Source organism: Tachypleus tridentatus, chromosome 1 (assembly GCF_004210375.1).
Source record: "Tachypleus tridentatus isolate NWPU-2018 chromosome 1, ASM421037v1, whole genome shotgun sequence".
NCBI classification, from domain to species: domain Eukaryota; kingdom Metazoa; phylum Arthropoda; class Merostomata; order Xiphosura; family Limulidae; genus Tachypleus; species Tachypleus tridentatus.
In genome coordinates, this window is record NC_134825.1 from 29,434,840 (window position 1) to 29,462,618 (window position 27,779).

The 27,779-nt window shown below is 30.3% G+C and overlaps 1 protein-coding gene across 1 annotated transcript; it reads left to right on the top strand.

Moving 5' to 3' along the window:
- LOC143232289 (uncharacterized) lies at nucleotides 1–26,960 on the top strand. The gene is made up of 9 exons (XM_076467511.1): nucleotides 1–24; nucleotides 706–953; nucleotides 3,309–3,490; nucleotides 7,343–7,480; nucleotides 9,320–9,405; nucleotides 11,109–11,310; nucleotides 17,565–17,686; nucleotides 20,379–20,524; nucleotides 20,867–26,960. The coding sequence occupies exons 1-8, from the start codon at nucleotides 1–3 to the stop codon at nucleotides 20,520–20,522; spliced, it is 1,146 nt and encodes a 381-aa protein (XP_076323626.1). The 3' UTR covers nucleotides 20,523–20,524; nucleotides 20,867–26,960.
- The last annotated feature ends 819 nt before the right edge of the window (nucleotides 26,961–27,779 follow it).

The window sequence follows — 27,779 nt, forward strand, 5'->3', positions numbered from 1 at the left end:
ATGACTAGCATACTTCCAATGCGAGTAACTTTCTTCTAAATCATTATTAAAAAATAAATTTGCGTTTCACTTTATAACTGGCGAACGGCCAGATCGATTGATTGTTATCATACTTCTTGTGGTGGTGACTATCATTCTACCGATCTGACCTAGAGGGCACTGTCTTCCCCTGAATTGTACAGGTACATCAGTTGGTTTGAAGGCGTCAACAAATAATTAAGACATGTATATAGACAAACTGTAAAATGATCTAACAAAAATAAATGAAAGTAATAAACTTCAAAACCATTGATATTTTGAAATTTGTGCTATTTTTGCTTTTTCTATTTAGTTTTACTAATAGATGTGCGGGTGTGAATAATATTTACCATTTAAAATATTTCTTGCTCTCTATATTAAATTAAGCTGTGTAGGATCTTAAGCTCTAGACGGTTCTTTCACACGAAAAAAATGACCAAATCATTCTTTAAAATGGCAATTAATTGTAAGTTGATACAAATTAAGTACTCTCATTTTGGAATTCGTATACATTTGTTTTGAAGTATCTTTAAGTTATCCACCCTTATGATTTTAAACGTGTTAATAAATATTGGGTGCTCAAATGCTGTGACTTAGAATAACACCAAAACTACTTAGCTTCATAAAATTGCAATGTACGAATGCTTGTTTTTAATTTGTCTATTTTTTGTTTCTTAAAACTGAAAGCTGTTGCAGGTGCACATAAATTCAGTTAACTGTTTTCTGCTATTAGTGGTCCTTGTAACTGGAGCAACAGGATTTGTCAGTACTCATGTTATCAAGCTACTTCAAGGAGAGGGTTACAAAGTGAGAGGAACTGTCAGAAATTTAAAAGATGAAGATAAAGTAAAATCAATCAGGGAACTTTGTCCTGATGCACAACACCCTATAGAACTTGTAGAAGCAGATTTGATGAAAGATGAAGGCTGGAACGAGTGAGTTTTCAATGCTTACTTTATATTTAACATTTGTTCAAAAACAGTAATTTTTTTTCCAATTATAATCTATTTTATAATTCACAAGAATAGATTATATGGCATGAGAGGATAATTGCACATCATTGGAATGATGCATATGTTAGTTAATTCATTAGTGTGTAACAGAAGGTGTAACTATAGTAATATTTTACTTCTATGTAAAACAAAAAAAAAAATTAAAGATTAACTTCTGACCATTTTAGTCTAATGCCACTAAAGATGATTGTATATTTGATATATAAAAACCTTTTCAGGCAATGTTCATGCAGCAGTACTATAATTGGTGTACACCTAAAGGATGCAGCATTTGAAAGTGCCTCCAGTTTCTGAGTGGAAAAACTAACACAACAGAAAATTTGGGACAGTAATGGCTTAAAGACCAAACTACCATGATCAAATTGAGCAATGTACATAGATGTGAAGTGTAGAGTGTGGTTGCAAAAGAATCTGTTGTCCCACAAAAGCAATTGCATGGTGTTGGGCATACCTCCTGGTACTTTTAATAAGGTGATAGATTTGAAATAGACGAAGGCTCAAAAGCTTACAAACTTTCCAGCTGCACCTTAATTTTCTGTTTTTTATTAAAAGAAATGGCCAAAACACTTGGAATTACTATCTCATTTAAGCATAATTATAAACTTCCCTAATACAAATTTAATGGTCTTTTTATATTTAAAAAAGTGTATATATAGTTTCTCATGTGGTCTGTGATTGCCTAGCCATCCTTTGCAACTCAATCTTTCTTCTTTACAACTTGTACTGTTGAGCAATAGTACACAACAATTTTCGTCAGTTTGAGCATAAACTTAAATGATGTAGTTCCGTGAAGATCTGTGCTTTTCTTATAGCAAAGCCACATTGGGCTATCTGAGTCCACAGAGGGGAATCAAAGCCCCTGATCTTAGTATTGTAAGGCTTGCAGCTGTACCAGTGGGAGATGCATGAGGATCTGGAACATTGTTCTTAAGTGCAATTAATTTCAGTGTAAAGTTTTTGAATAAAAAAATGTAGTAAGGGCTAAAAGTAAAATGATTCAAAGCCTAAGAAGGGAAGATTAGAAGTGGGGTATGAAAATGATAATAGTATAAAGAGAATACAGAGGACTGTGATCAAAGTAGTTATCTGTCCATTAGAATGGAGACAAATGAGAATGAAAACGAGGTAGGAAAGGACAAAGAATCATGATATAATCATGAAAACAAGAATTATAGAAAAAAGTGGATACAAGAAATGGAAGAACTTAGAATGATAAAGATAATTTTCAGTTTGAGGGATGGAAGACTGAGGACAAAGTTAATTTCAGAGAAGAAAGAATTAGTACATCTAATAAGAAATGGATAATTTAAATATATAAAATAATGAAAGGAGAAAAAACAAACTTTGGTTAAAATAGACAATAAGTTAGTGTCAACAGTAAAAATACATGATTTTTGAAAAAGGGAAAACGTGGGATGAAGAAATAAAGTGAAGAAACTCCAATGTAAGAAGAAAACTATGAAAAAGTACAAATAGACTCCTGAAAGAGAAAATTTGTGATAAATGAAACAAGCAAAAAGTAGAAGATTAGAAACTTGTAAACATACTTCAGAGACTAGGGTATAATATATTAGGTTTTTAAAAATATTTTAAGGTTTTGTAAATGAAGTTGTGTACTTTAACAAAAATAACTTGGTTTGTTTATCTTTCATAAAAATCTTCAACAAATTATCTCAAAATATAAACAAGTTAAATTCATAGACTAGTAGATTGATGAAAGTGTGTATATGTAAGAAAGTAGCAAGTAACAGACAAAATATATGGATGTGTGGTGTTTGTGATGAATTGAAAATGGTTATAAAATAGTTCTTAATGTTGTGTAGAAATACAAAAAATTAATTCTTCTTTCTTAGTGAAGTTAAATAGCAATTAATGGGACTGGGAACCTACATCTGCTGCTCCAGAAAAATGTACTGATAAAGACTTACTGGCATAATAAAAAGCTAAGAATCAACTGAATTTGAATAAATACAATATACCATAAATATTTTTTATTGTTTACAATAAACAATACAAGCTAAATGCTCATTGTTCCTTCCAATACTCATAACTTGAAGCAACTAGTTTTCATTTATTTATAACAACTTGGGGTGTACTAAATGAGTTGCTATTAAAATTGGTGATAGTAAGAACTAGAACCCATTATAACACATGTATATTTAGTATTCAAATATTCTCTTATTTTTAATATAGAACTATAAAACCTTTTACTTTATTGCTAAAATTATTAAATGTTGGACATTTTATGTAGGTCTCTTTTTCTAATTCTTTCAACAGAGCAGTGAAAGACTGTAGTTATGTCATTCATATAGCATCACCAGTTCCAAGTTCACCACCTATTAATGACAATGACATCTTGCAACCCATTGTTGAAGGGACCAAGAGAGTCCTTCAGGCTTGTACTGATGCTGGTACAATTAAACGGGTTGTGCTTACAAGTTCAACATTTGCTGTTCATGGTACGTTAGCTACTTTCGCTGGTATGGGAGTTTTATTGAACATTTATTACTCTAATACATTGTGAAAAATGCTAAAAGTATAGAATAAAGTTGCTGACAAAATAATTTTGTTATAAAGACAAATTATGTAACATGCACAAATGAGTCTATAGCATCTTAGTAGGAAACTTAAGATTGCCAATACTTTCATAAAATACTTTCAAGTAAGTTTTTTTTTTTATAGTAAATTGTATTTGGAACTGATTTGCATGCTTTCATGGCCCAAGATAAATGTCTAAATTCTTATCAGTTTCCTTTCAGAATTCAAAAAATAATTGATTTAAATAAACAAGGTATTTTTCAAATATTAAGTATATAGCAAGGGTAAAGAAAAAAATTAATCTTTGAAACTTCAAAATGGAAAAATCTGAAATGTAGAAATTTCAATGTTATTGAAGAATACATAAATTAGTATTAATTATCCTTCAAATATATCTAAAAGTAGTCTGCAAGATAGCTTAAACTTTTATCTAAGATCTCATCTCACTAATACACAACCAAAACAAACAGGTAGCAACTCTTATAGAATTCACTACCACCAAAATTAACTACATTCAATGACAAAAACTACCAAAAAATAAATGGCTTAAGTATGGGAAATCCCATGCCACCAGTTCTAGCCAAATTTTCATGACACAAATTGAAGCTCAAGTGATCAATTTAGCCTTACACCCACCACTCTACTGGTACAATTACTGGCTTCACATCTACACAACACACACTTAGTTTTTCAACCACGTTAACTCCATAATTCTCAACATTAATTTCACCTGTGAACAGGAAATAACTAACCAAATCGTGTTTCTCAACCTCAAGATTACAAGAACTGATATACAAAACAGAAATCCACACGAAACTAAACAAAAACAACAAGTCAAGAAACCAAGTAAACACAGCCACAAAACTATGTTCACATGATAGCAGTAACGATGAAATCAATAAAATAAAACAAGACTTTAACAAATTTCCTCAAAACATGGAAAAAAATTATATGCACACACTTAGACCAACAACAAACAATAAATCTCAAGATACAACAAACTACAAAACCTTATACTGCATACCATACGCTCCTGACATCAGCAAAATAATAACCAACATTCAGAAAAACTTTTATAATAAAACACAACATTCTAGTAAATACCAAATTTATTCAAAAACCAAGTACAGAAATAAAGTCCATACTACGTAAAAACTACACTGACAAACACAACACCAACATAATTGATAAAATACAATACAACAGCGGCTATGACTTCTATATCGGAGAAAAATGGAAACTAGATTCACATAACACAAAAACACCTTCACACGTTTTCAAACACTACCAATCAAATAAGCTCAACATAACCATAGAAAACTCCCAGATACTAAGTTGGGAATCAAATATAAACAAACACAAAATCAAAGAAATCCTAATTGTATAACAACCAACATTTAAACCAATATAAAAATTGTATAACAACCAACATTTAAACCAATATAAAGGGACACCTTTATACATATATTAATTAACCTAACATCCAACTGCAGTGCCCCCCTACAATCCCATACCTGTTTACACTCTTGTCTCTAAGACGTGCCTGGCAATGGTCAATTGCAAACTCTTAACCTGAAGATGACCTAGGAAGTTCAGAATGTTCTCTGCTTATGAATAAGTGTTAATACCCATACCAGTCATTTTGAGATGCACTTATTTCAAGTGGGTTTCTTGTTATCAAGAAGTAATTTTGAATTGATGCAGGTACAACTCACTTAATTGCAAAATAGCTTACTTCTGTATTTTTCATTGATTACATATGCTCTTCTCACCACTAAAATTGTAAAGTGTCTTCAAATATATATATATATATGAAGACTGATATATATAACTAACACACAATTAGTTACCAACTAATTACAATATTTCATAATTAAATGGTATAATTTAAATATATATATATATATTTAAAAATCCAATTTGAAAACACTGATGTTAACTGGCTTGAACATCTGAATTTCTCGGTAACTGTCTATCACAATTATCTTCTGAGGTTCATAGTATACCAACTGTAGCAAACCAATAATATATACTGTCTTTTGGCACATCATGTTAGTTATGGGCATGAGGAGAATTTCTAGAGATTTTAGCCTGCAAAACACTACTGATATGTTAGCATTTATCTACACACATGTAGAAGATTCTTAAGTATAAGAAACAACAATAGAACTTTAATGAATAAGCAGGAATTTCACAATAAAGATTAAATATTATAAGTTACGTACATTTCTAAATATAAATTTAAACAATGGTATTAAAATAGCTATGTAATAGTAATGCTGTCTAAGTGCCTTAACTAGACTGTAGTGAGTTGCACAAATATTTATAAATTAATAAGTAAACAAAGGAAAATGATCAGGCTTTGAAGTACTTAATTTTTAAAATTGCAACTTTGGGATATATTTTAAACAAATAATAAGCCCTGATATGTAAATCAGGGCTGTATACAGAATGTTTGAAGGATAGGGGGATGTAATTTGTCAGATTAAAAACCAATACATTTTGAAGCACAATCCACACTAAAACACAAATTATGAGAGAGAGTTAAGAGATTAAATCTGAAAACTTTTTGTGAAACATAGCTTAAACAATTGCATGGCTATTCACATAAAATCCAGAAACATCCAATGAAAACTCCATAAATCATTCTTTCTATACTGCATGGGAAGAAGACTTAGCATAAATATGAATGTTATTAAAGTACTGCTCTATCTAAATTTTTGTACACGAAGTTAGTGGCAGTAATATTTTTTGTTTCAAAACTTGGAATTTGGTTGGACTCAAATCAACTGCACATGTGCATGGAAACCTCAAACAATGTTGACCTCCAAAAAGAAAAACTGGTTTTTAAGTCCACAGATGATTGCTAATTAAGGGGGAGAGATAGTTGTCATTATCTCTTAAAAATCCATGTTCATTAACAATAAGTACTTAGTGTACCTTAATCTCAGAGTTGTAACAGTGACATAAAACTAGAAAACCCTAGATAGCTGTTATAATGAACAAAAAACCAGTTATCCGGTCTTTCAAAACAAGAGTGAGTAAATTGCACATCTTTCAAACTTCAAAGAAAATTTCTTTAAACAAGTTTTATGATAATCTTTAACTTCATTAGTGAATAATTATACTTATGTATACACCTTCTACCTACTTTTAGAATATTTTAAAGTTTTAATAATTCAAAATGTGCAGATATCATTATTCCATCCAAAATCTTAAGTCTCTGGGACATATTTTCAATTAAGTAATATTGTTCAACATGTGTAGAAACCTCAGTATAAAATAGTATAATTTTAGCAATTGCTAAACCTATGTTAATTTTAGGTAAGTATAACTTTAGTGTCATATTCAAAACTTTTAAAGATTGTTTGTTAGCACATGTTTGTTATTCACTTCTAGGTTTGGAAAAATGTTCAAGGTAAATCATTGTTTAGATTTGTCTGTTTAGATTTTAGTTTAAAAGGATAATTATTAAATCCTAAAAACACTTTTGGAAAGGTAAAAGTAAACAAGGCATAGATTTTTTTGTTTGCCTTTAGACATAAACTAAATGTCTTTAAAAAAAACAAAAAACTGCATTATTAGTTGTTTTTGAAGAAAACTGTCAATTTCATCTGTGTAGTTAACAAATTTTAACTAAAGCATTGAAGTCTTTTTTTCTGAATGGTCTGCTTATTGAAGTGTATTATTTTTATTTATAATTAAGTAACGCAGTGTTAATTTCTATTTGATAACATTTATTGAAGATATTCTGATTTTAATATTTTCTGCAGGTGAAACTACTGTAGAAGAAGAGAAGGTGTACAGTGAATCTGATTGGACTGATACTGATTCAACTTCTCTTGATTGTTACAGTAAAAGTAAAACATTAGGGGAAAAAGGAGCATGGGACTTTATTAAGGAGCTTCCAGGTTGGGTGAACTGAAGACGTTTAATTAAAAATTCTATTTGAATATTTGTAACATTCTTCCTATCAAGCACCTACTAGTTTAATAGACATCTACCATGCAATTTGTTTTCTAAACAGTATGGACACTTTATTTTAAGGGTAAATTTTAAACTCTTCAATCAACCTGTAAATAAAACTTGCAATGCTTCCTTTGCTGGAACTTAAAGGCAGTTCTTGCTCACTTGCGTTAATCTTCTAATAGTTAGAAACATTGAAATCAGATTTTGTTTAATAAAATTTGAAAATACACAAACGTTGTTAACTTTATAAAAGTAATATACAAAACTAATCTGATATTCAGTTTATAATACCAGTTCTTAAACAATAAAATGACACTGATACAAGATTATAAAAAAAAAATTCACCTTTTACTCAAATATTTGCCAATCATTGAATATAACTTATATTAAAGCACTTTTGCTTTATTGATTTTACTCCAATATTTGTACTGCTATTTTCATCACCAAGTTAAATTAAATCTGTATTATTCTTCCAGCTTTTTCACATCTACCCTCGTGGGAGAATGCTAAAATTTCAGTTTCAATTCCTTATGCACAGTAGATAACCAAATGTGACTTTAGTCTAAAACAAATATTCAAACATTTTGAAAGAAATTCCTCTTACTTGACACTCCTACGAAAAGTGGGGCCTAATAGGCCCCAGAGCAACTTGAAAGGTTATTAATATTAGGCTAATAATTTTGTATTTAAATAAAATTGCCATTTAAATCCATTAATGAATGGATTAACGAGATTCCCACTGTTCCTATCTACTATCTAGCGAAACCACAGCCAGGGGAATGGGCTTGGAGAAATCAGGACTAGAAACGTCTTTTCGTAGGAGTGTTAACCAAAGTTTACATAGTAATATTCTAAATGGGATTTCTCAGTTTCAGTTGCTTTCTTTTAATGAACAAAAAGTTATCACAGTATGAATAGTTATTTCTGATCGTAGAATGTAAGTATTTGCATGGTAAAATGTTTGTGTATAAAAATATCAGTAATGAAGAACTTATTGAATTAAACAGTGATTTATCACTTTAAAGTACAAATAATAGATAATTTTCCAATTTCTTTCAAAATGTCTTTTTTTTTTTTTTAACAATTTAATTTTCTAAAGCCTGAAGTGTATGCACTTGCATAAGAGTATGTGCATTTGTAAGTTGTTTTAAAAATAAAAGTATGATGAACATTGAATTTTGTTTTACTGATAACCTTATTTCACCTTCTAATGTAATTGTTAGGGATTATTTAGCTTTCTGTGATACTGTGGGATTTGAACTCAAAGCAATAGAATCAGAAATTGTTTTTGGAAATATCTGGGTTTAAACCCTAGAACCATAAATACTTTCTTTTATTTGAAATGGTGCTGGATTAATTAATTTCAGATATTACATTTAAGACCATATGTCAAGGTAAGTGTGGAATAATAAATATTAATTGCACAACTCTTGTATACTTGACAAAATTTATAAAATTCAAAATATAATCCCTGAAAAGGTAGAAATATCTCCTTCACCAACAACATCCCATACTCCCTTTAATACTTTGTATCTAGAAATATGAATAAATGCATACTTTTATTTGTTTTATCTTAGGTAAAAATGTTATGACTGTTAAGTTAGCAGCTGATAGTCATATTTGACTTTTTCATGGCTATGCAAATTAATTAAAAACAAAAGATTCATTATCACAAATTATATTAAGCCTTTAATTTTTAAGAATCTAGTTCTCCTTTTATAAAACCATCTTTAGCTTATAACTACCCAAAATATTTTGACATATATACATTTTTTTCACAGATGACAAGAAGTTTGACTTGACTGTGATTAACCCAGGTCTAATCTTAGGTCCTGTGTTGTCCTCTACAGTTAATAGCAGTAATGAGGTAATATTTTTTTTATTTGGTTTTGTTTTATCCATTTATCACTAACTTCTAACAAAAACATTTTTTGTCTGAATTTTTTATTGTTTCTATTTCCACGTAGCACTCTTAGGCTTTTGGATGTACATACAAACGTTTTAACATCATAATTGGAAATATTCAGTAACATATCTATTTTCTTTTAAATTCATTCAAAAATAATTAACCAAAAATGTTATTGAATATTTTATGCTTCATTTAAAATATTTGTCGAATCATTCATGTTAAGTATTTTATCCTGTTAAATGCATAAATGAAGATAGTTATGAAATATCTTTATCGGGAAAAAATTAGAACAGTTTCCAAAGGGTGAGACGAGAATTTGTTTCATATCTTAATTTTATTTATTAAGAAAACATGCTTTTTATTACTAAATTAGTTATACACTTTACCTATAGACAGGGGTGTAGATCCTGGGGAAGATGGAGGGTATACATCCCCTCTTCATTTTAGGTGGGGGGTATGGTGCATACAATCATTCCCCCACCCCTACAGTTTGGTCTGTTGAAGTGTTTTATTGCATCACATTTTTATTGTGTGTTTGTTCTTGTGATTCTTATGTTCTTACCAATAGAATTACATAACTAAGCCTAGATGTAGGCTTTTTCAGTAGCCAAAATGTACATCTTTAATATAAGTGTGCTTCTAAGCTTTTCGATCTGAGTGATTAGTTCATAAGTATCATTCAGTAGGTCTAAGTGTACATGCAAGTATCGTGGCAACAAGATTACTCTGTGACTGCATGTTTACAGCTTTCAGGTTTACATAATCAGAGATTACCAATTTGCAAATTGAACAGTCCACATAAGTGGTTGCAAAAATCATCCTCCCCATTGGGTGTAAAAAAATCTATGCTATTAAGTTTATTTGGATTGTAATCCTGATATTTCTGAAACAAAAAAAAAAACAACTGAATATTAATTTCAAATTCATGTGGAACCACAATTTTGAAACCAGCTTTCAGTAATGCTGGCTGATAAAACATTTGTTCCATTTTTCTGTACAAGAATGTGTAATATGTTGTATGCAGTGGTCAAACTTCTTGTATTTGCAGCAAGCACTCAAATACCTTGTGGTAAAGTTGCAAGCTACTAGTTTTGTACTAAATATTTGAAATGGAAAGTTGAAACATAAGAATGAACAAAAGTGAGGCCCCTTCAAATCTCCACTCAGTAGTCTTAGGAGTAGGTAACTTTGGATACTATATCTATTAATTTTCACTCAAAAATGCTTGGCAGTGTTAGTTTTTCTGAAAATTAGATAATTGATTTTAAACTTTTATTTGTTAGTAAACTTGTAGAGCATAAAGTGGTTATCTTTATCTTTTTAAGTTTAGTTGTGAACCAGTTTTTAATTTACAAATGTTTTTTACTTTTTGTTTATAATCCTATTGTTTTATGTATGTTTTAATTAGTGCTTTTAAAAGAACTTGTTACATTTTTGATTTATGAGCACTTCATTTTTGTTTTGGGAATGATCAAACCTCTTACTTAATTAGCTGTTTATTTTGTATTTTACAGTGCATATGACTAAAGAGTGGTATTTCCCATAAAATTAGTAGCTTTAGTTAAGCAAGAAAGTTGCAATGAAGGTATAACCAAAAACATTTGAGAAAGATGTATCATAAAACAAAACCATAAACAAAGAGCAAAACTGTTTTCTTTTAGATTATAAAAAAGCTCCTAGAAAGGGGAATACCAATGGTCCCAAGAATAAACTTGAGTATTTGTGATGTCCGTGATGTTGCTCAAGCTCATCTGAAAGCAATGACCACACCTTCAGCCGGTGGACAGCGACACATCATTTCCACCCAGAATGTCTGGTTGAAAGATATAGCTTTGATATTATGCAAAGAATTTAAACCTCAAGGTAGAGTGGTATCTTGAAATACTTAAGCTGCTTCTGGAAGGCAAGTATACTGTCCCACAGTTAAGCCCAACCACTAAACTGCATAGGGCTAAATTTGTTTCTTTTGCCATTTCGTGATGTACTTTCAGTGAGTTAAAGTACACTTAATGTTTTAATTGTCTTCCAGAGCTGTTAATTTTAAAATCCTTTTTATATAAAATGTTTAAATTGGTTTGGAAAGGTGCTGGTGTGCATATATTTGGTGGTATTTGAGCAGACTGGTGTTTGATCTCATGCTATAATTTTAAAGACACTAAACCCAAACATGTATTTCATACAACATCAAATAAGTATTGGCAGAGTGATTGATATATAAATTTTGTGACTGTGGCAACAGAGAACCAGTTCTTTGTAATATGAAAACATTGTATTATTACACAGATAAAAAAAAAAATCTTAGAAAATAGAATATTTTCATGTATATACTATATGCAAAAACGGCTCGTTTGGGCTGAGAAAACACTTTACATAGAAGAGCGAACAACGTTTCGACCTTCTTCGGTCATCGTCAGGTTCACAAAGAAAGAGGTAACTGACCGGAAGCTGACCACATGTTTGAAAGGGGGTTGTATAACTGTGTGTCGAAATGTAGAGGGCGGTATTAGATGTTTGAATATATAATTTTATATATTATATTAATATAGGTATAAAGGCGTTCCTTTATATTGGTTTATTTTGGGTTTAAGTTGTTGTATAAGTAAGGCTTCTTTAATTTTACGTTTGTTTATGTTTGTTTCTTTATTTAGTATTTGAGTGTTTTCTATGGTTATGTTGTGTTTATTTGACTTGCAGTGTTCAAAAACGTGTGAAGGTGACTTTTATGTTCTTTGAATCTGGTTTCCATTTTTCTACTTGTTTCTCAATATAGAAGTCGTGGCAGTTATCACATTGTATTTTATAAATAATGTTGGTGTGGTGTTTGTCAGTGTAGTTTTACATAGTATAGACCTCAGTTTTGTGCCGGGTTTTGAATAAATTTGGTATTAATTGAATGTCATATTTTGTTACTAATTTTGCCAAATGTTGGTTATTTGTTTGCTGATGTCGGAATATATGGTATACAGCAGTATATGGTTTCTGTGGTTTTTTTGATTCGTGAGCTGTATTTACTTTAGTTGGTTGATTTTGCTTTCTGTGTAGGTGTGTGCTGATAATGTTTTCTACGGTTTGTGGAGGAAACTTATTGATGTTGGTGAAGTATTGTTTTATTTTGTCTAATTCATCGTTAATTTTATCTGGTGAGCATAGTTTTATGGCTGTGTTTATTTGGTTTCTTAGTATGTTGAGTTTTGTTTTGTTTCATGTGCTGAGTCCCAAGGAATGTATAGTCCAGTATGGGTGATTTTTCGGTGGATTTCTGTTTGAAATTGTGTATCAGTTCTTGTAATTTTGAGGTTAAGAAATGATATTTGATTGTTTTCTTCCTGTTCACATGTGAAGTTGATGTTGGGATGTATAGAGTTAATGTGATTGAAAAATTAAGTATGTGTTCTGTAGATTTGAATCCCACAAACCGTGTCATCTACATATCTATACCAGTATAGTGGTGGATGTAATGCTGTGTTAATTGCTTGTGTTTCAACTTGTGTCATAAAATATTGGCTAGAACTGGTGATACTGGGTTGCCCATGCTTAGGCCGTTTGTTTGTATATAGTTTTGGTTGTTGAACATGAAGTTTGTCTTTATCGTGGTGAATTCTATGAGGGTTGCTAACTGGTTACTGGGAATTTCTATAGTTGGGTTAGGGTCTCGATATAGAGTTCTAAGGCTATCTTGCAGGCTTCAGTGGTTGGAACTTCTGTAAAGAGGGATATAACATCGAAACTGGCCATTAAGGCTTTATGATTAAGTTGATTTAGATTAGACTTGAAATTAAAAGAGTCTTTGATAAATGAGCTGGCTGATGTTACATATTTGGAGAATGCCCATGCTATGTATTTACCAAGGTTGTAATTAAACGATTCATATGTGGACATTATTGGTCGTAATGGACAATCTGGTTTATGAGGTTTGGGGATGCCGTATATTTGCGGTGTCGTGAGTCGGTTTTACGTGAGGTAGGAATAAAGTGTTTGTGAAATTGTGTTGGCTTTTTTTCATTTGTTGTAGTAATTTGTTCAGTTGCGTCTCGTGTGTCTTTGTTGGATTTGTGTGTATTGGTTTAAATTTGTGAACTAGCATACCGTACACCACTATTAACAGTACACGCTCACACGATCGTTAAGAAACTAAGGAATTTAAACCAACGAATTATTAATAGAAGAAATGACATTTATTTTATTCAACAATGTAGAAAAGAACAACTAACCCCTAATTTTGTAAAGGTAAAACTTTCAAAAAATTTTAATACATACACAAACATTATCCAAAATTTACAGAAAAAACTACTGAAAGCCATGTTGAACACAAAATACAAAGAACTACATGACTTACAAAAACAAAAAATGAATCTAGACCATCAACTGGCATGCTGCATTAAACCAGAGATTTACGGACTTATACAACGAAACATAAACCAAATCAATACTAAAACGACAGAGACAAAAAAGATCTGCCACAACAAAAACTAGAAAACTAAGATGCAAACAACAGAAAAGACACCAAAACGACAAACCGTTGACTAACCTCATAATTAACAGATCCGACCACAATTAAACACAGACGAGATACATCTACTTAACAAAGGACTCAACTTCGCAATAGCACCTAGGTACATTCCAACCACAGAAATCAAAACATGTTTAGAAGACCTAGCCAGGAGACTTGTGATACTTTCTACAGAGAACAAAAACAAGGAAACGACCAAAAACAACCAACAGAAAGAAGACAACTTAGATAATTTTATTGACATCCAACAGCCAACCTTCCCAGGTAAAATTACAAATTTATATTTTCCAGAAACACCTAAAACATCTTAAACGATTTTTTCAAAGAATTTTCTCACAAAACCATCAACATAATTTCACAAAACAGAAAACTGAAAAACAACCTTACAAAAGAGACATTAATTGCATAAAAAACCTAAAACAAGACAAAACATAAAAATTCTAAAAGCAGATAAAGGTAACGCTATAGTCATAATGAACACGAATGAATACATCCAAAAATGAATAACATCCTATCAGACACGAACAAATTTAAACCAATACACACAAATCCAACAAAGACACACGACGCAACTGAACAAATTACTACAACAAATGAAAAAAGCCAACACAATTTCACAAACACTTTATTCCTACCTACGTGAAAACCGACTCACGACACCGCAAATATAATGCATCCCCAAACCTCATAAACCAGATTGTCCATTACGACCAATAATGTCCACATATGAATCGTTTAATTACAACCTTGGTAAATACATAGCATGGGCATTCTCCAAATATGTAACATCAGCCAGCTCATTTATCAAAGACTCTTTTAATTTCAAGTCTAATCTAAATCAACTTAATCATAAAGCCTTAATGGCCAGTTTCGATGTTATATCCCTCTTTACAGAAGTTCCAACCACTGAAGCCTGCAAGATAGCCTTAGAACTCTATATCCGAGACCCTAACCCAACTATAGAAATTCCCAGTAACCAGTTAGCAACCCTCATAGAATTCACCACGATAAAGACAAACTTCATGTTCAACAACCAAAACTATATACAAACAAACGGCCTAAGCATGGGCAACCCAGTATCACCAGTTCTAGCCAATATTTTATGACACAAGTTGAAACACAAGCAATTAACACAGCATTACATCCACCACTATACTGGTATAGATATGTAGATGACACGGTTATGGGATTCAAATCTACAGAACACATACTTAATTTTTTCAATCACATTAACTCTATACATCCCAACATCAACTTCACATGTGAACAGGAAGAAAACAATCAAATATCATTTCTTAACCTCAAAATTACAAGAACTGATACACAATTTCAAACAGAAATCCACCAAAAAATCACCCATACTGGACTATACATTCCTTGGGACTCAGCACATGAAACAAAACAAAAAACTCAACATACTAAGAAACCAAATAAACACAGCCATAAAACTATGCTCACCAGATAAAATTAACGATGAATTAGACAAAATAAAACAATACTTCACCAACATCAATAAGTTTCCTCCACAAACCGTAGAAAACATTATACGCACACACCTACACAGAAAGCAAAATCAACCAACTAAAGTAAATACAGCTCACGAATCAAAACCACCAAAACCATATACTGCTGTATACCATATATTCCCGACATCAGCAAACAAATAACCAACATTTGGCAAAAATTAGTAACAAAATATGACATTCCAATTAATACCAAATTTATTCAAAACCCGCACAAAACTGAGGTCTATACTATGTAAAACTACACTGACAAACACCACACCAACATTATTTATAAAATACAATGTGATAACTGCCACGACTTCTATATTGAGAAACAAGTAGAAAAATGGAAACCAGATTCAAAGAACATAAAGTCACCTTCACACGCTTTCAACACTGCAAGTCAAATAAACACAACATAACCATAGAAAACACTCAAATACTAAATAAAGAAACAAACATAAACAAACGTAAAATTAAAGAAGCCTTACTTATACAACAACTTAAACCCAAAATAAACCAATATAAAGGAACGCCTTTATACCTATATTAATATAATATATAAAATTATATATTCAAACATCTAATACCGCCCCTCTACATTTCGACACACAGTTATACAACCCCCTTTCAAACATGTGGTCAGCTTCCGGTCAGTTACCTCTTTCTTTGTGAACCTGACGATGACCGAAGAAGGTCGAAACGTTGTTCGCTCTTCTATGTAAAGTGTTTTCTCAGCCCAAACGAGCCGTTTTTGCATATATATTTCTCAACAAGTGGGTTTCTCGTCATCACTGATCATGTATATACTGTTCTTGCATGAGGTGGAAGTGTGGAGCTCTAGCTGCTCAGTGGCTGGTCCTATTGATCCATGTCTTAATCTGATCCTAATTATACATCATTATATCATTTGGGGACTACCCAAAAAATTCTTTCAAATTTTTGCTGAAAAATTAGTCTTACTGCAGGTTTTCGTTTGCCTGTTTAAAATGCCTCTGTAGAACATGGACATGTTTATTACTCTAATCAGTATTATTAAAAAAACTAATTTAATAGCATGTCAGTGTTCCACCATAAACTTAGTAGTACAAATATATGAAGTGTAGTGGTATTTAATAGTAAGAATCATGATGAAACAAAATGGTGACTGCAGAACTTGCACATTTAAAACCACCTTTTCAAATGTAAAAATATTAACAATAAGTATTAGCTAAAAAAAACAAACACTTATTTTTACTTAAAGCTGCATGAATCCCTAAATGTCTGTATGAAAGTTTCACTATTTCAGTGAATTTTCATTTGAGTGATTTTTCTAGACAAACTTGGAGGAAAAACAATGAACCTTATTCCTGTAATTGTTTAACAGAACTGTCTAGGGTCTCATTTTTGAAAATTGGTGAAATAAGACTTTTCAGGCTTATTGTAGAAACAAGATTTCAGATGTATTCAGATTTTCACTAATGCATGGAAAGATACTGCACTTTATAAACTGTAAGACAAAGATTTTTTACTATGCATGATATTCATGATATGTTATGATATTAAGTCAAATGAAATCAAATTCATATGGATTTTACAAAATTAAATTATGTCATCCACAGAAGGTAATGTTAATGCTAAATCTCTGATCTGGCTTAAAATTACCAGTATAAGAGGAAGGCTTATTCTTGCTAGTGTGAAAAATAATTTAAAACTATAATGAATAATTTCAGTATTAGTAACTAGTAAGAGTTAAATTTCTACTGTGGTTTTAATGTCTTGTAATTTAAATTACAACATTTACCTTTTGCCTTGAGGATTCAGTTCTTTACGTACCTAAAATTTTAACTAGCAACAGCTCAACTGTTTATTATAAATCATTAATGTATTTCTTTCAAGTCTTATTATTGTTTTCTTGTATCAAATTTACAAGTCTTTACTCAGTTAATTTCATATGCTTTGCCAGTTTTTTTATTTCAAAATTAAGTTTCTTGAATTTCTTTTAAAACAAATATTCATGTCAAGATTAAAATAACTTCTGATAATTTCAATTTTTGATCTTACAAGAAATGTGATTTTATATTTGCTAGGAATAAAATTCTAAAATTGCTTTCCTATACTAGGTTACAGAATCCCCACAATGAATGCACCATACTTTGCTCTATGGTTGAACAGTTTTATTGATAAATCCATCAGACCAGTCTTACCACGAATAGGAAAAGAATACAAGTTTGATAACACCAGAGTAAGTTGTCTCAAATTTTGTCAACTTGTCAAATATTTCTAGAAAGTATTTATTTTAAGCAATATTTTCTGAGCTTAACTGGGAGGCTCTTGACAATTTGTTGCTATAATATGCTGAAATACTAAAGTATAAATTAAGTAACTTAAAGGATAAAACTCTAAACACCTTCAATTTAAAAGATAGTTAAGGACAAATGAAGTTTTTCATCTAAAAATTTGTTTCACTATTTGTCTTTGCACCAAAACATACTAAAAACAAAACATTTTTGATGTTTAAATATAACTGTAGCTGTAAAATACAGCACCAAATGTATCATGATTCTGTAATAGTAAGAACCAGAATAACTCTTCAAACTAATGAACTACATATTACAATGGTATGTAATTAGATTTGAATATTTTGTAAGGTTGTTAATAAATGTTTTTGAATAACTTGCAACACCTTTTACTTGCATATAAGATAATCATGATGAGTTAAATAGCTTGAATATCCATTTATTCTTCAACTGCTTGAGGTATTTGATGGTAGAATGAATTTATTATGGAAGCACTTTATGTATGTTTGACTTTTATCTTTTTTTCAAATAGCCTTCTTATGTATTAAGACTTCATGTTTCTTACCACAGCTGGAGTATAACTTATTACAAGTCTCTTTCAGGTTCCCCATATCAATCAATGTTCCTTTTTATTTTTCCAATTTCATTACATATATGAACCTTATTGGTGCCAGCCTCCCTCTGATGGGGCTGAGTTAGGCTAAAATATTGATGGATCTACACTCTACATCTGTTTGGTACACATACTATAGTGTTTAGGAAGTGAAAAAAAATCTTTAAGTCTGAGGGCTAAAGGAGCTGCTAAAACTCATTGTGGTATAGCTTCAGGCCCAGTAAGCCATCATTCTCTTACTATAAAATGCCAAACAATGTCAGTAATGTATTTCTGATACATTCTGTTATAACTTTGTGTCAACCATTGTTTCAAGTAACTTGCTGGTTTTGATATTTAGTATCATTTTCAATAACATATTTGAATCCCTGTAGGTCATTTTATCGAAAAGAAAGTATTGTTTGACTAAGCCTAGTGTAAAATGTGTTTAATCTTGGGTGCTTAGTTGTTTAACATAATGATTCTTTAGTATCATATCTGCAAGTGATAAAAAAAATTCTATTAAATATTTTTATACTGATTTGGTGTTCAAAATAAAACTTTCAAATTATATTGTCCAGAGGACAAATATTTTGACATTAAAACACTAATCAAAGCTCTTATCTTTCTGGTATAATGCTTTCATATTTTAATAGAAAGTACTTTTTAACAGTACAAGATTTATCATAGAGCTTAACATTTGAGTGCCTTTTATTAACATATTAAAACCTACATATTCAAGTGATTCCTAACTTTTCAATAAAGTTCTCAATGATATAAATATTGAAGCCAAATTTTCTGACCATTTCATAAAACTATGTACAAAGTATTTTATGTATGGGAGACTGTTAGTAACCCTATTTCTTTATTTGCAAATCATAACAATGAAGGATCTTAGAAATATAAAGATGATCAGTATAGTTTAACAGGTTTATAAAGTTTAAATATTCTATCTGTAGCAAGCTACATAGTTTCTCTCAAACTGCCATGTAAACATGTTTCATTTACACTTTAGTAACACCTGTTTTACTTTATGGTGATTAGTAGCATTTCAAAATGAATGCAAATATGTGTACATTATCAGTTTGCTTCAGAATGAATTTGATAACTACCTTTTTAAAGTATTCTAAACTTTGCATCTTTTGGACATGAAACAGGTTGTTTTAGATTTGTATATTTAAATGAAAGCAGATGCTTTAAAATGTCACGTAAGTTAGTGAACAGTTTCTTTGTTATCACTTTGGTTAGTACTTTAAGTTATGCAAAAATCTGTAATTTGAAATAATTTTTCGAGATGTACTTAAAGTCGGACTTTTCCATGAAACTGATTTGAAGCCTGGCATGGCCAGGTGGGTTAAGGCATTTGACTTGTAATTTGAGGGTTGTGGGTTCGAATCCCCATCACACCAAACATGCTCACCCTTTCAGCTGTGGAGGCATTATAATGTGATAAATCCCACTATTCATTAGTAAAAGAGTAGCCCAAGAGTTGGCAGTGGGGGGTGATGACTAGCTGTCTTCCCTCTAGTCTTACACTGCTAAATTAAGGATGGCTAGTGCAGACAGCCCTCATGTAGCTTTGTGCAAAATTCCAAACAAATCAAACCATAAAAAAAAAAAAAAGATTTATTCTGTAAAGGTAAGAGAAATCTTAAAACTAAATGTGTGTAAATTTAGTGTTTGTTTTATTGTGTCAACACAAAATTAAGTTTTTTGATGAGATGAATTTATTTTGTACAAAATCTTATTTGAAAAATTTGTTTACAAAATAAACACTAATGACAAAACGTTTCTGGGAAATAATTTATAAAATGACTTTCTTAAAGCACCAACAGAGATCACAGTAATAAAATGACATGAAAAGTGATTCGTTAGTTGTATAATGCATGTATATTAATTGGCTTCATGCTATATTAGTTTGTACATGTTTAGGTAATAAACAGTTATAGTAATTAATATTTTACCCATAATTTAATATTTACAATTTCTGTAATTGGGTATTAAGTTCATTCTTCTTAAAATTATAACGTACATGTATTTCTTAGATGAAAGAAGTTCTGGAGATAAACCCACTTGACTTAACCCAAACAATTGTTGATACTGCCTACAGTCTTATTGAAAATGGAATTGTGAGAAAGTCAAAGAAATATAAGCAGGGTAAAAAAGGAAGAAGGGGATCAACCAGTTGAAGGTTAGTGTTTTAACTGAGGATTTACATCATTTCAGCCATTTAATAATTTTTTTAGTGTTATAGCCACCATTAAAATACTTAAACTTTGGTTGAATAAAGTATATCCTACATAAAGCAAGTATTTTTATAAAATGTATGCATGTCTTAGTTGAAAAGAAACGTGTGCCATTTCTTCATGTTGATTTTATGAAGAAAATATTGATCAAATAAGTATGTGCAAAAACATATTAGTATTATAAGTACTTAATGGTTTCTTAACTCATTTACCACTATCATCATGTAATTACAAAATCATAGATGCAAAACATGATTGTTTTATTTCCGTTTTGTTTTTTACTCTAGAAGAAAAGAAAACAGAAGAAGAAATTAAAGAAGGAAAAACTGAAGATAAAGAGGAAAAGGTTGAGGATAGAAATGAAAACGAGCAACCTACTGAGCTAGAACCTGGAGATAAACCTGAGAAGGTTGGTGATGAACAAGCCAAATCAGAGATAGAAGCTACTGACAAATGAATAGCCCATCAATGGACTCTTGTCCTTTTAGTAATAATGGGAACAATAGTAAACCTATAACTTCATTCTAAGATGTGCTTTCAGGTTTTGTGCTTATTGTTCAGGTCTGTTGATAGTGCTTCATGAGGTTTTGCAGCACACCAGACTTTCTTGACACTTTCTAAACCTTTTTATATTGCTAAAGTTTCTAAGCCACCAGTCAAAGGTATACACTTTTTGGCATTTTATCTTTCGTGTTACTGTTTTCATGTTAGGCTAGTTAAGAGAAACTAAAATAATTGATAAGTGTTGGGTGAAAAATCTACTTAAATGTAATAACTGTCAATAGAAGGTGCATATGACTTATTCAACTAATAACTGTTTATGAAAACTTCAACTAGGTTTTTGCTTAACTAGTAAGGAAGATATTCTTCTGTTTTGTAAGGTTAACACTTTAATTAAATGAAACATTTATTCTTACTATTTGCATGCATAACTGTATCTAATGCTTGTACACTTTTATTGTACAGCTAGTATATGTAATAACCCTCCAACTTATGCAAATAAAATATTTATGGGTTTTTGCAATGAAACTTTTCAGCTGTTACATCTGTGCAAACTGCCAGGGTAAATACTATTCTCTCTAACAGCAAGGTTGTGGTAAAAGTAACATCAAACCTTTGATCCTTATAGTTCTAAAAAATGTTTGTTTTAGTAAAAAATAAACAAAATTTGTTGTATAAAAGTTTTGAATACAAACCTTTTTAAAGATTGTGTAAGTGTTCATTTGCTTAAATGTTAATGAACACTTAAGTTTTTTAAAAATCTTTACAAATATACATTGTGTAAACAGAACATATCAATACTTCTTGGTTTATACGTTTTCATAAGAAACACTAACCTGGAATTACTTTATATATTAATTAATTCAGCCATTTAGTATTAGAACTAAATTTGTATTTGATAAACCATAAACATATCTTCTTAAGATGCATTTTTTATCACTTTAATTTGCATGTAAATATCTTTTTATAAAAGTTTTGCTAGATCTTTAAATTAATTTCAAATAGGCCAAATCTCAACTTTTACACAATTATAATATGTATGTTTGTTTTATTTTGATACTTCAAAAACATTTTGTATATTTATTAGTATGAACTAGTGAGAAATTTTTGCAAGAATTACTACATTTCATGAGAGCATAGGGTAAGCAACTCTTCTGTTTAATTTGATAAAATTACCACAAATGCTATAAAATTGGTATATGCCATTCTCCTACCTTTAGTGTTTTCATGGGTAAGAAATGATCAGAAAATCCTGAAAATATTTTCAAAGTTATTTAATGTTTTTGTATTTGAATTGATGACAGATATATTCCAGAACTGTGTAGATGCTGTGTGATATTTTGATGTTCCTCTTTGATAAATTTTTAATACATAAAAATTAAACACCCATATTTCCAGAATTTAGTTTAGAATTACTTAATGCATACTGTAGAAGCTCAGAATATATTTTTGAATCTCAACAAAAACCTGAAATGTATTTAGTGTTCAAGTAAGTTTGATACAAGTCTTTCTACGATGTTAAAGTAGGTAAGTGGAAAATGTGTTTTTAATGGAATTTTTTTATGAACATCTGTCTAAAATTTGTATTTTGCTACCAAATATTACTAGTATATTGTAAAATCTTTGCTTTTTCTTGCATAATGTACAACACAATCTTTTTACTTGTACGAGATTTTGAAGTTAGATTATCAAGCTGTTTTAATGAGTCGTGTTAATAATTTAATGGTTTCTAATAAATAACTTAAACTTGAATATTTTGGATATTTCATAATCCATTCGAAAAATGAATTTTACTAAAAAAAAAGTAAAATGCAGAAGTATTTGTTTTATCTATTTTGTGTATACATTGCATATTTTCAATTTCAAAATTACCATCTACTGATGAGTCACATTAAGTAACATTATTTATAAGATTATGCCTGTATAAAATAATGTAGACACTTAAGCTTCATTAATTTCCTCAACTTTACAGGCTATATTTTATTAGCACTGTTTTTTAGACCTGACTCATGCAGCTCACAATTCAGGTGAAAATTTTTCAATTCAATGTTTTTGTAATAAGTTTTTTATCAATGAGTAAACTCTCTTAAATTAACCAATTTTTATGTTCAAAGTTTTTCAAGTTGTAAGATTATTTCTTTTAATTATTTGTTAGTTATGTTTTAATAAGTCATGAAGAACTTTCTTGTGTAGAATAGGTTTAAATACCTGTTATTGTACTGTGTAATGGTTTATGCTTAATATCAGATGGTTTATTCAGTTTTTATGTTTGTGGTCTTGTCGTTATTGTCTGTCCTTTTGATACTAAAGTTTTGTCTGAATTATAGTTGAGGGTGAAGAATCCTTTAAAACTAGATTATCAAAAATTATTCATTTAATCTTTATACTGATATATCTCAACCTACATAAATTAGTAAATATTGTCATATTTAAATATGAGATGGGAATCATAAATTTTATCAGAGGATAATTTATTTAATTTTTTACTGGTTTTCATACTTGGAACTGATTGAAGTTCAGTAAACATTACCATATTTCATTAAAGCATTTGCTGAATAAGCAGATGAAAGGTTATTATTCTGGTCAGCCAAGTTTCCACATCTTTTTTAAAAAAGACTCAAATTATGACTTAAAGCTGTATGAGAGAAACTACTGAATGTTATCTAGGAAAACACTTAATATTTTACATGCATGTACATCATAAGCAAAGATTGTTACTCACTTTTGTTGGATATCTTTGTGCAATAGCTCTATTTGTCATTTCTAATATTAGCAAACAAAGGAGTACTGTTTACTTTCTCAACTGATGTGAAGTTAACCACATTTCACCATTATCTTGATCTTGAATCTAACATGAAATATCTTACAAACTGTTTGAACTTGTGTTTGTTAGTAGTCCATTTTTCTAAGAGTATAGATAGATAATGCTTCATAGCTTTTAGAAGGAGTGGGTAGGGAAGAAAACAGTGGAAAGTGATAGTCAAGCTCATTATACAAATTGTTCATCTGTATTTAGATCCAGTGACTGTACTAGTTCAATATGGCTGAAGTAAATCTAATGCATTTCTAAATAACTTTAGAAAAAATGTTTCTATTTCTGTTAGAGCAAGTCCACATTAGGGTATTTACTCTGTTCACCATGAGGAATTGAACCCTGGATTATAGTGTTGTAAGTCCATAAACTTACAGCTGTTCCACCAGGGGAACTAGAGAACATAAGCATTATAAGCTGTTTATTTTGGAAGAGATTTTGTTTGTGTGGTACATCCAGCAGTTGGTAAGTTTAAACAGTAACTTTTCTGTGACCTCTGCATTTTATTTCCTTTTCTAAAGAAACTGAAGAACCCTTTGAAATGTTACAGGAACACATCTCGTACTATTACAGCACCTCTTACAATTTACCTAACTGAAACAATGCAAGTAGGGTTAAGCATCCTAACTATGAGAACTGAAATGATGTAAAACAATTAATCAAACCATTTTTCATATTGTTAGGTGTTATAAAGTTTGCACTACAAACACCATTAAACATACAAGTGATAAAAGTAATATTTTAGGTTGGTTTTGAATGCCATGGCACTCATTAATAATGTTCTCTTATGCAGTAAAGTTGCAGATAGTTGAATCATGATCACTTTGTCCAAAGCAGTCAACAAGTATGACCATCCATGGTCCCTGCCAGTCAGTTAACTAAGTTGGTACTTAGTAGACACCATATTTCTCCAAGTAGAGAATATTTTACTTGTTAACTGACACTTTAGATCTAAATATCTTTCTCTGTTAGTGAATTTCTACATGAGGCTCAAGATGAACTTGACATATCAGTTTCTTTTGTGCATCCAAATATTTAGATTGTGTTGTGCAACTAGGTAGTCCTCAAAGTAGCAATTTGGTATAGTTAGTGAGAGATGCAAGTCCATTCAACTTTGTCATGCTTGGAATGCGTTAGAAGTCTGTACTTATGTGGTGGTGGCTGATTATTATTAGTTTCTCAAACATTATTACTAAAGTAGTTATTGCTACTGAAGTAGAGAGACACAAGTAACATATTGGTACTTGGTTACTAAAATAACATAGCAAGTCACTAACCAGTTTTCATACTACTAGCTCTGAAACCACATTGGTGAATTGTTGGCTGAAAATAAAGGGTCAATATTAAGTTTTTTATTATTGGGAAATGGTTAATTTTTTTTCTAATCTCATTTTGCCATTTGATTTGATGATATAGTATACAAATTCATTTCCTGCTACTGAAGTGAATGAAACCTTGAGTGGATAACATAACTAACAATTGGCTTTTAAATTGATTATATAATATAAACAAAACTTAAATATAATGAACTGTAATTGGATAATATACCATTAGTGTCTGCTAATTACTAAAGTAGCACATAAGCTGACTGATCAACATCAAATAGTTTATATAATTGCATGGCTTCTAGAATTAATTTTCACTTGCATGTTTTAATATGTTAATTCTTTTTATAGCTACATTTTTAGGGTTTAAGAATGTCTCTTAATTTTTAACATTTTTATCAGCCTTTTGAACCGAAATTCAAAAATGAATTAAACAAACATTAATCCTATCTGTTTTAAAAAATCTCCAAGGGATTGAAATACTACCATATTGTGCAAGTTTGGTACACATTATGGTGTTTTTAAGGTAATTGAATAAGGTTGAGGAAGAAAACTGAAATAAAACAAGAGGAAATAGAATGGACTTTCTGTTTACAAGTTGTGTTTCTTAGCAAAGCCACATTGAACTATCTGCTCGGTCTACTGAGGGGAATTGAACCCTTGATTTTAACATTATAAATCCATAGACTTACTGCTTTTCCAGTGGGGGGGACTACAAGTACAGATTAAATACTTCTAGATATAGAAGTCTAACTAATGAGTGTATCATATTGCTGTTGGAATATAGATGGAACTGATTTTACATGTAGTATTAATAAATTTAAAGAAATACAGTTTAGTACAATAGTTGAGTTTGATCATGGTTACTGATTAAACTTTGACCAAATTGTTTTCATGTTACTTGTTGTATCCTAGTTGAGTTTTTCTTATTTCCTCATCATTAAACATGCTTCAACTTTAAATTTAAAAAAATCAGTGTATTTTTTTTAAAGATTTGATGTCATATTTTTCTTCTAAGACTGCATGCTTTTATCACATGTGTATTACTATGAAACATCTAAAAGTCTCAATTAGAGGTTGCCAGTAATCTAAAATTATTTGACTGACTAGTAAAAAAAATTTTAAATTTGATTAAAGTTGACTAACCCTAACCATTTTTCATGTAGTAAAATTTAAATGTTAATTATTGTTGGAATATGAATGGATACTTTTCTCTAACAATGGGAATGAGTAGTGTATACTAATTTTAAAATTGGTTATTAAGCTTGTTCATGGAGAAGCTAACTTTACATTTTTATTCTTCCAATGTTTACAAAACTAAAAACATTTAAATAGTACCTGTAAACATTCCTTTTGTCATATTTTAATTTGTGATTTAACAGTTGTAATTGTTTTAGTTATGCTTCTTAAATGTTAACCTGAAATAAATATCAAATGTTAAATAACAAAACTGTCACTAGCTGTTCAATCCTCACTGAACACACATGGGCATCAAATGCACAATATATGAGAGAACTATAGTTTGTGAAACATGCAAAATTGAATGCTAAAAATCAGTAGTTTTATTATATTAAAGAACCAGTGAATATTTGGAATAAAGAAAAAATGCTGCCATGTATATTTTTATGCTACTGTATATTCTACTTAAATTTTGTTCTTTGTGGCTTAGAACATAAACTACACTGATGTTACTTGTGTCATTGTAAACTCTTGCTTCATGTAATAAAAAATACTGTCTGTAAAGTATCATTGTTTTCCTTTCTGAAAAACTCACTGACTTTGTTTCTTGCATATAGAGTAAGAGCTGTATATATTCTTTGTATAATCCTATTACATTTTTTTTTAAATATAGTTCTGTTTCTACAGTAATTTAAACAGTTCATAATTCTATTAGTGTTGACAGTTGATAAGTTGTTTTATTCCATGTACAATTACAAACAGCTCTTTTGTATGTTTAGTCCTTTAAGTATTCCATATAAAATCAGACTGTCATTCACTTTGGCTATTCTGTTTTATAGTTTAATATAATTCTAGCACAGAGGTGTAAATGGCCTTGGGTATGCTATGTTTCTTTCCTGTTTGAAAGACCTTAACAACCATAAAATATTCTTACTCTTTCTGCAAATTATTACCACACTTTATTTTATAGTAAAGGTCAATATATAATCAATCATTCTGGTTTTGTGGACTGTTGCTTCTAACTACTGTGTGTAAATACTTGCTTCTAAACAGGAAGTGTTCTGTTCCTGCAGATGGCATGAGTGTATTAGTTTGTAAAATAGTTATACTAACTTTAGCTGTATTTTTTTTTTAATTCTGCAAATCACCTATACAGTAACTCTTCTCTAAACATTTCTAAGAATGCAGTGGCTTTCCTGAGGTAAGAAGTCCATGACCTGACATGATATTCCAAAAGTGGCTTAACCAGTGACCTATACATTAAGTAAATTATATTTTTGACTTGTATTCAATGTTTTGGTAGATACAATCTAATATCCTATTTGCCATACAACTAGCAACAGCACCTTGCTTGAATGGCTTAAGACTGCTTAAAACCATTAC

Coding starts and splice junctions, on each gene's coding strand:
- LOC143232289 (XM_076467511.1), top strand. CDS start 1: ATGACTAGCATACTTCCAATGCGA. Junction 25..705: donor CTAGCATACTTCCAATGCGA/GTAACTTTCTTC, acceptor TAAAACTGAAAG/CTGTTGCAGGTGCACATAAA. Junction 7,481..9,319: donor CTTTATTAAGGAGCTTCCAG/GTTGGGTGAACT, acceptor TTTTTTTCACAG/ATGACAAGAAGTTTGACTTG.